Raw genomic sequence first — 15,723 nt, 5'->3', positions numbered from 1 at the left:
CACGTGTGCTATATATGGTTATGAAATGATTTTGAGTGTTCTTATAGGTGAATAATAGTTTATGCTATTCATACGTATGTTTCCGTGTGTCCCATATTAGGTGAGGGTTTTGGCTTTGAGTCAAGAAATCTGAACTGTGGGTTTGGCTTTATTTTTGGCCGAGATTTATGTTTTTGTTTACTCTAGTGTATAAAAGCGAGTGTATTGAGCTTCACTTCTTTGCCACTTCTTTGTTATACGCTTATCTGTAACACTGAACTGAACCATGCAAATCGGAATAAAGAATCCATGGAAGACTCTTGAACCTTTGCTCATTCATTTTGACCCACAAGGGTGAGACTCATTTTTCCCCTACACACTCAACAACTATTTGCAGAATATCAAATCCTGGATGCACAGCAGCTTTTTCAAAGTAAACTCAGACAAAACTGAAATAATCCTCATCGGCTACAAGTCCACATCCAATACAGCCCGCAACCTCTGCCTCTCCATTGACAGTCCCACCTTCCCTGCAAGTAAAGTACCTTGGAGTCATCCTGGATTCTGCACTTTTATTTGGACCCTACTTACACAAAACCAGACAGCTGGCCTTTTTTCACCTCCGAAACACAGCCCGGATCTGCCCATACCTCAAATTTGCTTATGCGGAATGTCTAATCCATGCCTTCATCACTTAAAGTTTGGATTATTGTAATGCGGTCCTGGCTGACCTCCCCTCCCATCTCCTCAACAAACTGCAAGTACAAAATTCTGCGGGTCGTCTCCTGACATCCACCTCCTCCCGGTACCACATCACTCCAATCCTCAGAGACCTCCACTATGTTGTTTGTCTATTTTGGATTAAATAGATGAACAACATAAGTACAATAACATAAAGCAATGAGCACCATAAGAATAAAATGAGTGGATTGTTAAACACTGCTTTAGGTTACAGTCCTTCGTAAAGACTTCCATCAGTTGCTATGGGTTTGGGGGATTTTCTAAATGGGAAAGGCAGTTGCATATATGTTTACAGGCCTTAGCCAAGGCTGGTTAATTTATGTGATGCATGGTTATTGATGTGTTGTTTGGACTGAAAGTGGGTTGATAAATAGTAAATGTGTCATTTGTTGCGTATTTTGTCTGTTGCTTGGTGGTTCTGTGGGTATCCTACCGGTGTGAGGTTCTGGATTGTGTTGTAGGCCTTACTGGTTTTCTTTGTGGTTCATTTATGTTGCACTATTGATCCCTTAGGGAATGGTGATGCTTGTGCAAAAATTACTCTTTGTGTGAAGTGTTTACAATAGGCTTGTATAATAATAATCTAATACTACGTGTCCGTGTTGGTCTTGCATGTTCATAGTCCTAGAAATACCAAAGCACCCTCGCTGACTAGTCTAGCACCACCGTAGCACTGGCAAGAAAAAAATCCAGCCACCACTGTTCTTCTTATTCTCCGATGCTCATGGTTTATTTAATTCTATTCAGCACTACTTCCTTATAATCCTTCCTTATGTTCCTTATAAACTCAGAATTCTGAGAATAAAGTCAGAATTCTGACTTTAAAGTCAGAATTCTGAGTTTATTCTCAGAACTCAGAATTCTGAGTTTTTTTTCTCAAAATTCTGACTTTATTCTCAGAATTCTGACATTAAACTCAGAACTCAAATAAATTTTTCACATGTGGCCCTAATCCTCTTCCATACTGGTTAGCTAGCTAACACTAATTAGATAGTTATATCGCATTGAAAATGATGTAACGCTCCTTTTGACATTTGAACTCTTACTGTTACTAGGCACGCTCACAACTGAGCTTTGTATTTGAGCAGGAGAAAAAAGTCTCCTGTCTGATCAGCGTATGGATGTTAAGTGGTGAGGTGGTGGATGTGCTGTTTGTTATGTCTTACATGGTGATGTGGTGTACGTGATGTGGAAGCCTCGGTCAGAGACGCTGAAGTCGGAGTGGAAGTGGATCCAGGCGGCTGGGCCAGTGGTCTGTAGTGGAGCAGGGGACGCAGAACTGCAGTACTTCCCCAGAACCGGGTCTTGAGGTAGAAGACCATCACGGATCTGCAAAATACAACCAGACAGGACGCCACTCAGACAGCATTTCACTAAATCTCTTCCTTTTTTTTTTTTTTTTTTTAAAACACAATGATATTCAATTACAACATTGACAGGACTGTGTATAGGGCCAAGGATCAATATGAGGTATTTGTATTCTAATTGACTTCTCTTGTTCACTTACATATATCCTTTCAATTAAAAAAAAACTTCCCTAATAAAATTTGAAGATTACAAACTGCATCACACCCATCCCTTAGATCTCAGAGTATTATAATAGGTTGCACAGAAATGCCCAAATCTTGTAATACTGGTTCTAGCCATTTGTTTTTACCTCTATCCAAAGGGATGCTACTATTGGACAGAACCAGAAAAGATACAATAAATCCTAACTATCATCTGCACAAAATCAACAATAATAAGATTCTTCAATACCCAGCACTTTAATTTGGAAAAACTGTATATTTTAATCTTTTGTAATCTACTTTGTAGTCAACTTCTCCTTATTCCCCTTCAACTTCTTTTTCCAAATCAATGGAATTGCAGCAACTAATTGATTATATTGAATTTGTGTGCATGCATTTCCATATATTACAAAATTATTCTTCTTAAATATTACCTGTTGTATCAATAATGTCATTGATAAAAATTATACCCTTCTCAACAAATAAAGACCAAAATTTATTTATACTGTATACTGATTATGCATACCAGACAAATTAATACTAGCTGCCATGGTGACATATGTAAACTACTAGAAGCACTATCACAAGGAAATGTCAGGCAGTGTTACATAGGTGGACATATCAAATAAGGTTTGACCGATATGGGCTTTGACCGATATTATTAGATTAAAGCTGCAGATATTTTGTGCAGATATTTAATATCTTTGACTATTTTAATGCAAATCATTAAAGTATTCAGTATTGTGAACCAGTGTAATCCTACAATAAATACATTATGAATCTAACTGCAACATATCCGTCATATCAGACAACACAGACTGGACCTGATCCTGTTTATAATGAACAACATCGGCCTGATATATCCGTCTAACCATAATTTCAAATTAATCCAAATTAAACTAATCTAAAATTTCAAATATTCACTTTATCAGTGGGAGGGACTGACATGGGAGAAATCAAGTGTCCAGATGTTTTTCAGCAACTATGACTCACTGATTCATTTCAAAATATTTGCACTAGCTAGCTGATTCATCACAGATTTTGAAATTTTACACTGTGTCAGATTTTCTTTTGGGTTTGATGACCCGCAAAGAATACTGGGACATAGGTCATCACTACCCACCTCCAGGAAGTCGTAGTTGCAGTCAGGGTGCTGCTCTATGCTGAGGGTGCCGAATGCGAAGGTAATAAGTAGGCCGGGCTCCACCATCAACATCCAATAGCAGTCACGGCTGGGCGGATAGTTACCAGGGTAACCGGGGGAGTTGATGTTGCCGTAGGGGGCGGTTAGTTGACCTCCACACACTTAATGGAGGAGGGGCATGTTGAGATATCAGGGCAGGATCAACAACAGTGCTAGGTCAACTTAGCAGCAGATTGGAGTTTTAGTTCTACAAACATGCAGAGGCAGAAATAATGTCAAATAATAATAATAATGGTTGAGTTAAAGCTGGGGTAGGCAACCTTTTTTGTGTTATTTGGTGACATTTGAATTCAAATGTTCAGAGATGGTGGTCAGGCCTCTGTGATATTCCCTGCCTCTGTTTTCAAGTTCTCCAAAATGTCATTGCTCCAGGTAGGCCTCAACTAATCAGTTGAGCTTTCTGTAAGGAGGCGTACCTACTGCCTGTCAATCATGTGCGTAGATACTTTAGTCTAGTCTATGGCAAGCCAAAAGGGTCAAAACGTGTATTGTCATACTAGTCCAGCCTGCCCTGCAAACTGCAGAGAGAATAATATATAATATATCCACAAAAGAGAAAACGGAATACTGGGACTGGAATAAACTTGTTGTTTAAGGAAGCCAGTCATTTTCCCATGGCGCAAGATGTGTTCATCAGGAAGGAGGGTATCCTCCTGACGTCCTGACGTCCTGACGTTGAATCACAAAATGGAGGATACGCTAATAGTAGCTGTCTGTGGGCTCCCAGAGCTGTATGACACAAGTCTCCTGGCATACAGAGACCATAACAAAAAGGAGAGGGCTTGGAGAAAAGTCAGCGAGGAAGTTAGACTACCTGGTAAGTTCTGAAAATATGTGTCTGTTACTTTATTCCAGCTATCGGTTGTACTTTACTATTAGCACAAGCATTAGCCCCAGTTAGTGCAACCGTTAGCACAGCTGGCTTTCCCAGCATAACGTTACTTGAATATTCGCGGGTTGTGTACTCGCGTTACTTCATCGTGAGGCAAAGATTCGCTTCACGTTTGGTGTGAATGCATCGTTAGAGATCCATTTCTACACACTGAGCAACTTTTGATTTTGTGCCTCTGTATGGGAAACACTGCATCTCACCGTCAAAGATGCCCTCTAGAGGCCATCTGACGAAGCACATAATGACTGACTGAGTACCTGACTGCCTGATCTGATCTTTGGCTTGTGATGCCCTCGGCTGCGCCATGGGGAAAAATGAAAAATATAGCATGGCAGCAATGCGCCAGGGTTCACTACAGGAGGACAAGAGTTGGGAAGTGTTAGATGAATGTTGACATACTAAGTATTGACTAATAATATAGTTTTTTACATAAAATATCTTCTAGATTAGATTGAGGAGTGCAGATGTTTCATGCATTATTTTTTGGGCAGAGATCCCTAGCATTTGTACTTATGCAAAGGATGGTGAAATAGAAGTGCAGTGAGTGATGTTAAACATAAACAAGAGTTTCCCGCCACTAGCAGCACTAGTGAGGAAAGTGGGTCTCCGTGCAACAACAAAAACACGTATCGCATGGTTTGCAAGCACTAGGGATGCCCTGATAACATTTTTGCCGCAGATCGCTGATCACCGATTGAGCCATATGATGAGCCATATCTGCCGATACTGATCGGCCATTGTTTTGTTATAGCAGCAGTATTATAGGTCTAACAGTTTCCATTTTACATACATTTCATCCATCAAATTGAGTCCTGGTTAAAAAGTATCCACATTTTCTTTTTTTCTACCTCAATATTTACTTGATCATTACGTTAACAAAACCATGTGCGTTCTAGGTAGCGCAACATGATTTAGTGCGACAACGGAAGCACAAGACTCAGACTGTTGCCACTTGCCCGTGTTGTTGAGTCGAGTTAAATAAATGGAGACACCCTCCGAAGATATATATCCGTTTCAGCCTTTGTTTTTGTATAAGTGAATGTTCTTAAGAGAGAGAGACATGAGACTTTTCAGTTGCCTCTCCGCTGCTAGGGTCTGGACCGTCGTCCAGTTCAGCGCCGCGGACAGCGGTGCAGAGTGCAGACCATTATATAAACAAACGCATATGGCATTCGATGAATTGATGCATTAAATAAGCAGAGAATTAAATGAGGGGAAGTAGCGGGCATGACGTTATTGGTTGTCCATGAAGATTTGTGTTTTTAATTAACATCCACACCACCGACATGTTTTGAGGTGAGTTAGCATGTGACAATGACACCAACTCCGCTGAGAATTGGCTCACGTGTTTTGCGTCATTGATCGGTTTTTGCAATTGGCGACTATAAAGCATTATCAGAATTCTCCGATCTCATATTTATACTGAATATCGCCCGATTCCGATTGCTGGCCGATCGATCGCGGCATCCCTAGCAAGCACATGCACGAGGACGTATGAGCATGCCACGAGCACAGAGGTGACGTAGTACATAGTATTCTGAGTAGTATTCTGAGTACAATTGCCCCCTTGGTGGGGGCAATTGTAACGGTGGTTGGGGGCAATTGTAACACTTGAAACACAGTCATATTAACCCACTGTATCTCAAATAAAAGCACACCTCAAAGTAATCACATTACTGCTAGTATCTAGTAATGCTACTTAAGATTGATTGATTTTTTTATGGTACAAATTCTATTAGATGTCAGGCATTATATACAATCAAAGCAAAAGTCTAGGCCTATTTCTGTTTTTGCAGAAGGCTAGGCAGCTATTCTAGTGGTAACAAAATTTTAATTATTTTAAATTAGTTAAAAATATATTTCACTCGAATATATTGATCAGCTGATGAGTCAAGAACAGTCTTTAACCAAATACGTTAATGAAAGGGTAATTTCTGTGCTTAATTGACAATGAAAGGAACTTTGCTTTTGCAGAAACATGTAATATTCACATCTGTTGATATATAATATTGCTTTAACACATATAAAAATGAATTAATAGCCTATGTTCATTTTCTTCTAATAGAGAAGTATCTCAACACAGACAAACAGGGTGCTTACATTTGGGCATGTAGCTTGGGGGCAACTCTGCTACAATTGCCCCCGATCTTGCAGCCATGATAAAATCTTGTATGCTAGCTAGCAGCTACTATATTAGAACAGGTTGTTCATGTTATTTTTTAACCAATGACCTAGAGATAAAACTTATCTAAGTTTAAATTCATAGGTAACAAAACTGTAGACAGCAGAAGAAAAATACTGTACATCCAAAAAGTAACTTTCATACCTCAAAATCAGATTTTTACTGAAAATTTCTCCTGAGGTGAAGTGATCCTAATTCTTTTCCTCAGGCAGAGAGAGAATCCTCTGTGCACAGTAAGTGTCATCACTCTAGCTTGTTTCTGATTGGAGGAATTGACTGTGTTACAACTGCCCCCTGTTACAATTGCCCCCGGTCTCCCTACTCCTCTCTTACGCCTTGTCTTTTTCACTGAGCTTCAGTCTAATGTAACTAGCCAGAAAAAAATGAGATTTTTTTGGCAATGTCCAACAAGGTTTAACTCAACCAATTATGTTCATCTGCATCCACGCTCACTGAGGCAAACACTCAAAACAGATGATACAATTTCAAATGACCAGAACACACACACACACACACACCCCTACCTGGGTCCTGAGACTGCCAGGTGACGGTGAAGCCACCAGCACTGATAGAGTGGTCAGAGCGGAACCAGAAGTACAGGGCATTGTGGGAGCTGTACAGCTCCTGCGGGTTGTTTGTGCCGCAGTATTTTCCTATCATGTAGGCAGAGGCACTGTCACCATCGTGGATCTGGAGGAAATCGAAGTTGCAGTTGCTGCTGGCCTCCAGGTTAAAGTAAGGGAAGGTAATGCGCAGAATCTGGAGGAGAAAGCACACAGAGTTTAGAGGATTCCTACTGTCCTGCTACATCACCACACAGACATCTGGCTTCTAATAATAATGCTGATATTAATAATGCCACTACCACTACTACTACTACTGATAATAATAATAATAATGATAATAATAATAATAATAATAATGATAATAATAATAATGATAATAATAATAATAATAATAATAATAATGATAATAATAATAATAATAATAATAATAATAATAATAATAAGGGTCACTAAGTTAAAGGTTAGTTAATGCTTAATAAGGGTTCTAACCCTTAATTAACAGTTAACTAATGTGTAATTTACTAATGGTGTTCATGTTAACTAAGGTATTAATTTATACATTATTTAATAGTTTATAAAGATGACTATTAAATGATGTATAAATTAATACCTTAGTTAACATGAACACCATTAGTAAATGATTACCAGACACATTAGTTAACTATTAACCAATAATACAAATAATAATAATGATGCTAATAATTTTACTTTATTGCCAGCAATCATTTAATAAGAGTAGGTGTCACATTTTTCATTTTTTGGAAGGAAACTCTTCTCTCTCTCTCACACACACACACACTGGGTGTCTAACCTTGTCTGGGTCAGTGCGGATCACCCAGGCACAGCTGACCTGGTGGTCGTACTCGTCATGACCTGGAGTGTTGGGATAACTAAAGGAACCAGCAGGGCCAGTCAGGTAGCCTCCACACACTGAAACACACACACACACACACACACACACACACACATACAGTAAAACCTAAGGACATCATGGTTTATTTATTTATTTATTTTTAATTAGATTACAAATGCCACACATACAAATTAACATATCTGCAGCTCTCATATTATGAGAAGACACAACTTTGTTGAGTTCTCAGTGGCTTTCGTGGGCCTCAGGGCCAACAATTTACCCAGAGAGGTAAAGATATTGAAAATGTTCAAGTAGATTTTTAAAATTTATAAAAACATATAGATTATATATATTAAATATGAATGATAAAATATTTTGTAAGATAACAATAATGAAATATCCTTCCTCCATACCTCCCTTTCTTGTCCATCTCTTCCTCCCAGGCCCTCCCTATCTCTTCCCGGCCCATTCCCACACCACCCAGTCACTCTTCCTCCCAGTCCCTCCATACCTCCACCCAGTCCCTCCATACCTCCTCCCAGTCCCTCCATACCTCCTCCCAGTCCCTCCACCTTTTCCCCTCAGTCCCTCCACGTCCTCACTTTGGTCCCTTTACCTCCTCCCAGTCCCTCCATACCTCCTCCCAGTCCCTCCACCTTTTCCCCTCAGTCCCTCAACGTCCTCACTTTGGTCCCTTTACCTCCTCCCAGTCCCTCCACCGCCTCCCCTCATTCCCTCCACATCCTAACCTTGGTCCCTTTATCTCCTCCCAGTCCCTCAACCTCCTCCCAGTCCCCTCCTCCTCCTCCCAATCCCTCCCGTCCACCTCCCAGTCTCTTTCCACCCCTTCTCAATCTGCCCACATCTTTGCAGCCCCTCCTCTTATCCTCCCAGTGCCTCCCCCCAGTACCTTGCTGTGGGGTCTGGCAGAGTTGGCCAGTCCATTGGGCAGTGCAGGTGCAGGTGAATCCGTTGGCAAGGTCGGTGCAGGTTCCTCCATTCAGACAGGGGCTGCTGGAGCATTCGTTGATGTTCTGGTCACAGTTGACTCCTTCCCAGCCAGAGTTACAGTTACAGACATAGCCAGGAGCCGCGCTGGTGGCCTATGTTTGGTACGTAGCAGATAACAGTGGTGCAGTGGTGAGTTTACAAATTTGTTGTTTTGTAGGGATAGAATTCTTTGGGCCTAACTTTTCTTAAATGATTCTTACTTTTGTTCTTGAGAATAGTGTTGATGCAAAAACAATGTAGGATTCAAGGACTGGATTTTGTTCTTACTCTTGGTGTGTCAAGAACAATGAATGTCAATTGTTTTTACATTGGATCCATGGTAACTCCATAACAACCGTGTTGACTTAAGGCTTCTATTGCAGATAAATAAAGCACTGTTGATACATGCAAAAAATGACTGAAGGGCTTTAAAAAAACAACTATCACATAACATTAAGCCAACTGCAAGACATTTGGGTGTTTTATTTGATTCTGGCCTTTGTTTTGATGACCACGTTAAGAAGGTTGTTCAATCATGTTTCTTTAAAATTAGATCCTTCTTATCCTTTGAGGATTTACACAAGGTTGTCCATGCCTTTATTTTTTCTCATTTAGATTTCTGTAATGCCCTCTACACAGGTATTACTCAGGCTTCCCTCTTTCACCTTCAATTGGTTCAAAATGCTTGGTTCAAGAAAACAAGATTATATAACCCCAATTCTGGCCTCCCTAGCTTCCCGTTCATTTTCTCATTGATTTTAAAATTTGACTGTTGACCTTCAGGGCTTAACATGACCAGGCCCCTAATTATATCAAAGATCTACTAACCCCTTATGTGCCTGGGCGCCCTCTTAGATTGGCTGATAGTGGCTTTCTGGTCGTTCCCAGAGCCCAGCTGGTGACTAAGGGCTATCAGGCTTTTGCAGTCCGGGCCCCCAAACTCTGGAACGAGTTACCTGCTGAGATTAGGTTTGCTAAATCTGTCACTGCTTTTAAATCTCTTCTTAAAACATTCTTTTTTAAGAAAGCTTTTATATCTGTGTGATTTTTTTTTTTTTATTCATTCATTTTACTCACTTATATTGTATTATTATTGTTTTATTGTATTTTATCCTTTTGTGAAGCACTTTGTAACATTGTTAAGAAAAGTGCAATATAAATAAAGCATATTATTATTATTATTATTGTTATTATTATTAACTGTTTGTGTGCTCTATCTGCAAAGTCACATCAATGAATCCAATAGCAGCAAACAGGCCATTCTCAATGTGTCAGAGCTGTCTCACTGCTGACGGGTCTTTATATAAGATCGATCAACACATGTTTACAATTAACACATTGGTGTAATTGTGTTCAGATAGCCACATAGTGTTAATATTAATGATTTATACTGATTGATTAGTATTAGTATATTAGGATTGATTCGGTCATTAATGGTCCCTCCACTTCTTCTCCTGCACCCGATGTTGAGCTACCAGAGAAATTTCTCGCTCATTTTGTACAAAAGGTGGAGAATATCAGGTCCCAAATCCAGCCTGACATTTGCATTCTTTCTATTCCCCATCTTAATTCTGCCTCTTTTTCCCAGTTCCAACCCATCACAATTTCAGTATTAGAGAGTACGGTCTCCCACTTGAACCCATCCTCCTGCATCTTAGATATTGTCCCCACCAAGCTGCTCAAGGAGGTCTTTTCCACTGTTAGCCCTGTTATTTTACAAATTTTTAACAATTCCCTGACCTCTGGTACTTTTCCAGACAGTTTTAAGCATACCATAGTTCACCCACTGCTAAAGAAACCTAATTTGGACCCCCTGTCCTTAAGTAACTACAGACCTATCTCCAAATTGTCTTTTTTATCTAAGGTTCTGGAGAAAGTAATTTCATCCCAACTGATATCTTTTATGAATAATAATAGTGTTTTTAACAGTTTCCAGTCTGGTTTTAGAGTAGTTCATAGTACCGAGACAGTTAAGGTTACTAATGACCTACTACTATCTGCAGACAGAGGTGACTGCTCAATTTTAGTTCTTTTAGATTTAAGTGCCGCCTTCGACACAGTTGATCACACTATCCTCTTACATCGCCTGGAGTCCTGGGTCGGCATCAAGGGCTCGGCTCTTAGCTTATTACGCTCATACCTCTCCAACAGAACTTTCTCTATCGCTCTGGGTAACTGTACTTCCTCGACGGCCCACTTGAGTTGTGGAGTCCCCCAAGGCTCAGTTCTTGGCCCCCTTCTATTTTCTATATACACGCTGCCTCTTGGCCAGGTTATTCAAAATCATGACGTGTTCTACCATCTTTATGCTGATGACACTCAGTTATACTTGTCGTTAAAACCCACAGATCCTAGCAGCCTAGCTAATCTCATAACTTGCCTCTCTGATATTAAATCCTGGATGTCCCAAAATGTCCTTGAGTTGTGGAGTCCCCCAAGGCTCAGTTCTTGGCCCCCTTCTATTTTCTATATGCACGCTGCCTCTTAACCAGGTTATTCAAAATCATGACGTGTTCTACCATCTTTATGCTGATGACACTCAGTTATACTTGCCGTTAAAACCCACAGATCCTAGCAGCCTAGCTAATCTCATAACTTGCCTCTCTGATATTAAATCCTGGATGTCCCAAAATGTCCTTAAATTGAATGATGATAAGTCTGAGGTCATTCTGTTCGGTCCCCCAAAATCCATCAGCTCTTTTAGTGCTAATCTTGGCGATCTCTCAAATAATACTACGCAGGCTGCTAGGAATCTAGGGGTAATATTTGATGCTAACCTCTGTTTTGATGATCAAGTCAAACATGTTGTTCAGTCATGTTTCTTCCAGCTCAGGATAATCTCTAAAATTAGGTCATTTTTATCAGTTGCTGATCTTCAAAAAGTTGTACATGCCTTTATCTATTCTCGGCTTGATTATTGCAATGCACTCGGGTATCAGCCAGGGCTCCCTCCACCGTCTCCAGTTGGTACAAAACGTTGCTGCTCGTCTCATTACCGGGACAAGGAAGCATGAGTACATTACCCCTGTGCTCGCCTCCCTACACTGGCTCCCTGTTAGTTTTCAAATTGATTTTAAAATCTTATTGCTTACTTTTAAGGCCTTAAATGGCCTTGCTACGAAATACATTTCTGATTTATTGACTTGGTATATGCCCTCTCGACCATTAAGATCCACGGATGGAGCCCTGCTGGTTATTCCCAGGTCACAGTTTGTGACAAAGGGTGATCGGGCTTTTGCTATCAGAGCCCCCACTCTATGGAACTCTCTGCCTACTGAACTCAGACACACAAACTCTCTAGCTTCTTTTAAATCTCTTCTTAAAACTTTTCTTTTTGTGAAAGCCTTTGGAAATGTTTGATATATGTTTTTGTTTTTATTTTATACTGTTCTACTGCTTCATTGATCTTATTCATTTTATTGTTCTTACTTCCTCGGTGCTCAAGCCCTTTGGCCTTATTCTCATTTTATCTGCCTTGTCTGGTTTTATTTTCTGCTGTAAAGCACTTTGTAATATTGTTAAGAAAAGTGCTTTATAAATAAAGTTTATTATTATTATTATTAGTAATGAGAATTGCTAATTTTAGGTCTTTAACCATACAGAATTGTTTTCCATCGACCATAGAGCCTACAATGATAATTTGTGAAGGAGGCCTTGTAACAACACATTATGTAATAAAACTACATTATGTAATAACACCACATTATGTAATAACTCGACAAAATGTAATACATTTTCACTTCATTATGTAATAACACCCGCATTTTGTAATAGTCTGCCGCATTTTGTAATACACAGCCTGAACGCAATATGTAATAAATTTCCCCACATTTTGTAATAAATTATTACATATTGCGGTGGTTATTACAAAATGTGGGAGTTGCACTTTTTTTATGATGAAAATATAATAATACAGTGCATTAAGTATCAAAATGTATGTAAATCAGAACTGACGAGATTACATTTCACTGTGATTGTACCTGAATGATTAAACCACACTCAAAACCACACTGTTCATGGATGCTTTTAGTTAAATTGAGTTATTTGAGTTCTTTAAAAAATGTTAAACTTATTTTAAATCTTGTTTTTATCTACACCACTATATATTTATTGATTGTTCTTATAAATCTTTTAATCTTTGTAAAGCACCTTGAATTGCTACTGTGTATGACAAATAACCACCGCAATATGTAATAATTTATTACAAAATGCGGGAACATTTATTACATATTGCGTTCAGGCTGTGTATTACAAAATACGGCAGATTATTACAAAATGCGGGTGTTATTACATAATGAAGTGAAAATGTATTACATTTTGTTGAGTTATTACATAATGCAGTGTTATTACATAATACGTTGTTACAGGCCTATTGTGTGCGGCTGTATAAGGAAAATGTAGGTTTCTCAGAAATAATTAAAGCATCACAAATACGCATGCATGTCTACACACACACAGTAACACCTACTTACCACACACTGTCCATTGACACAGGGGTTGTTGGTCTGACAGATGTTGCTGCTCTGTGTGCAGCCAGTAGGTCCATAGCCGTTGCCTATGTAGCCTGGAGGACAGGTACATATAGGGAGGCTGGAACCTGGTAGTGGGGAGGAAGCACAATTACCTGTTTTACTCAAGAAATGCTGATGTGCTGAGAGAGACAGGGGATTATATGCAATAAAGATCACAAGAGAGGAAAAGTGCCAGACTCAGACTCATTACATTGCAAATTCATTGTATGCAGCAGAACCTACAGGTTTTGGCTTGTTGGATTATTAGGCTATATTATGTAGACAGAAATAAATGTGAGGATTATTTATATTATGTATATCTGAACATAAGGGGGCATAAGGTTTGTTGCTTTCTTAAATCTCTCTTATTCACCATGGTAAAAAGTCGTTATATATGATATATGTAATAAATCAATAAATCAATAAATCAATCAATAAATCAATAAATAAAGCAGATAAAGTAAAGCATCGTTCTACTGGTTCTGAGATAATGTCACTTGGCTAAAGAAAATTCTCAAAAGCAGAAGTTGCATTTAAACAAGTGAAATTATCTCTTTCCATTGCCATAATTTTTCACTTGTTGTAAGAAAGCAATTTACAGTCTGAATAAAGATTCAGAAGACACCACAGTAAACCTGATAGGAGACAATGTAGCGTGTCTGTGTGTGTGTGTGTGTGTGTGTGTGTACCGGGGCTTGAGGAGCAGGTAGCCAGGGGGTAACAGCCTCCATTGTTGGTAGCACAGATGTTGGCCTGGGTGCATGTTCTCCCATCTCCCTGATAACCTGCAGATAAACAAGAGTTTTCCTCCAAAATAAGATTGTGGTCTATTTGGTTGTTTGCTGGTTTTACTGGTCAGATTTTTGCTCTCTGTTTTGGTTGTTGGCTGGTTTTACTGGTCAGATTGGTATTTTGATACTATTCATTGCTTTATCAGATACAGTAGAGGGAGGAAATATGTTGGCGATGTGAATTAAGACAGAGGCCATCGCTCTGTTCTCCATGGTTTTATTCTTGTTTCGTACCTGGAGGGCAGGGCCCACAGTGGAAGGAGCCCATGGTGTTAAGGCATTGCACCATGGGAGTGGTGGAGCAGCCGCCGTTATTAGTCGAACATTCATCCACGTCCTGACAACTGTAACCGTTGCCTTGCCAACCTGAGGAGAATGGACATTATAGGAACAAAACCCTGGTTATTAACACACCACATTTAACCACACACACATAGACACACGTAGAGGAGTCAAGGTTGTACACTGACCAAACAGTTCATAGACATCTTGAATTTTCTTTCACAGTTGTGACTGTTTGAGTCATAAAGAAGTGTACTGCATTCATTAAAAACAAAATGTCCGCCAGGCTTTCTCATTATGATATCTTTCCTTGTTACTATGAGATCTTTTCTTGTTATTATGAGAAGAGCGTCTTTAGTGTTTATTTGTGAGTTAAGAAAATTTTTTAGAGGAAACCTATAACCTTGGAATCAAAACCTACAGACTCTTGGGTCACAATGGCAGATGGTTGCAGACTGCTGATCTATAAGGACTAACAAAACATGTGGATATGAACTGATGTCAATATTAAGTAAATATTAAATCGGCCGATCAGTGTCCGCTCCTATCTGTCTGGGCATTGACTATCAAGTCAAGTCAAGTCAAGTCAAGTCAAGTCATGTTTTATTATCCCAGTAGGGGAAATTCAGTTGTAGCCAGGTATTAAAAACACATTAAATCCATCATAAAATACAACATGAAAGACAACATACCAGACAGAACACAGAGCCAACAATTCAATACAGTACAGTGCAAGAAAGTGCTTAGTACAATCATTTGTACTAAGCGCTTTCAGCCTTCTAATTGCAGTGCAAACAAAAGAGTCTTTGAATTTTTTAGTCCTCTGATTTGGAACTCTATATCTTCTACCTGAAGTTAGAAGCTCAAACTCCCTCTGCAGGGGGGGGTCAGTACAGTCCAATATGGCATGGGCCTTCCTTATGACCTGCCGATCGTAAAGGTCGGAGAGCTGTGCTTGGTTCACCCCAATAACTTTACTGGCCACTCTGACAAGCCGACCAAGCCTATTCTTATTGGCCAGATTCAGGTTCCCAAACCACGCCACAATACAAAAAGACAGCACCGACTCAATAAAAGTTCTGTAGAACAGAGTCATCATTTTGGTGCACACATTAAAAGAATTCATTTTTCTCAAGAAGTAAAGACGTTGTTGTACTTTCTTAGAAATGGCATCTGCATTAGCCTGAAAGCACAAACAACCTATTGTCAAACACAGTACACAAA

General features: G+C 39.5%; 1 protein-coding gene across 1 annotated transcript in view; it reads right to left on the bottom strand.

The window, feature by feature from the left end:
* cubn (cubilin (intrinsic factor-cobalamin receptor)) overlaps window positions 1-15,723 on the bottom strand; it is a 104,551-nt gene that overhangs the window by 79,912 nt on the left and 8,916 nt on the right. Inside the window, exons 9-16 of the mRNA XM_071527520.1 lie at window positions 14,452-14,583; window positions 14,116-14,211; window positions 13,388-13,512; window positions 8,836-9,028; window positions 7,884-8,002; window positions 7,031-7,265; window positions 3,352-3,533; window positions 1,887-2,049 (exon numbers count right to left, since the gene is read on the bottom strand). Coding sequence (XP_071383621.1) covers window positions 1,887-2,049; window positions 3,352-3,533; window positions 7,031-7,265; window positions 7,884-8,002; window positions 8,836-9,028; window positions 13,388-13,512; window positions 14,116-14,211; window positions 14,452-14,583 — 1,245 coding nt within the window. The remainder of the gene's footprint in view (window positions 1-1,886; window positions 2,050-3,351; window positions 3,534-7,030; window positions 7,266-7,883; window positions 8,003-8,835; window positions 9,029-13,387; window positions 13,513-14,115; window positions 14,212-14,451; window positions 14,584-15,723) is intronic.

The sequence above is a fragment of the Centroberyx affinis genome, unplaced genomic scaffold (genome assembly GCF_046629955.1).
Source record: "Centroberyx affinis isolate AG114_WGS23_722 - 3 ecotype Tasmania unplaced genomic scaffold, CSIRO-AGI_Caff_v1 ptg000113l_1, whole genome shotgun sequence".
Classification (NCBI taxonomy): Eukaryota; Metazoa; Chordata; class Actinopteri; order Beryciformes; family Berycidae; genus Centroberyx; species Centroberyx affinis.
Note: the sequence above shows the minus strand (reverse complement) of the source record. Positions and strands in the feature narration are given on the sequence as shown.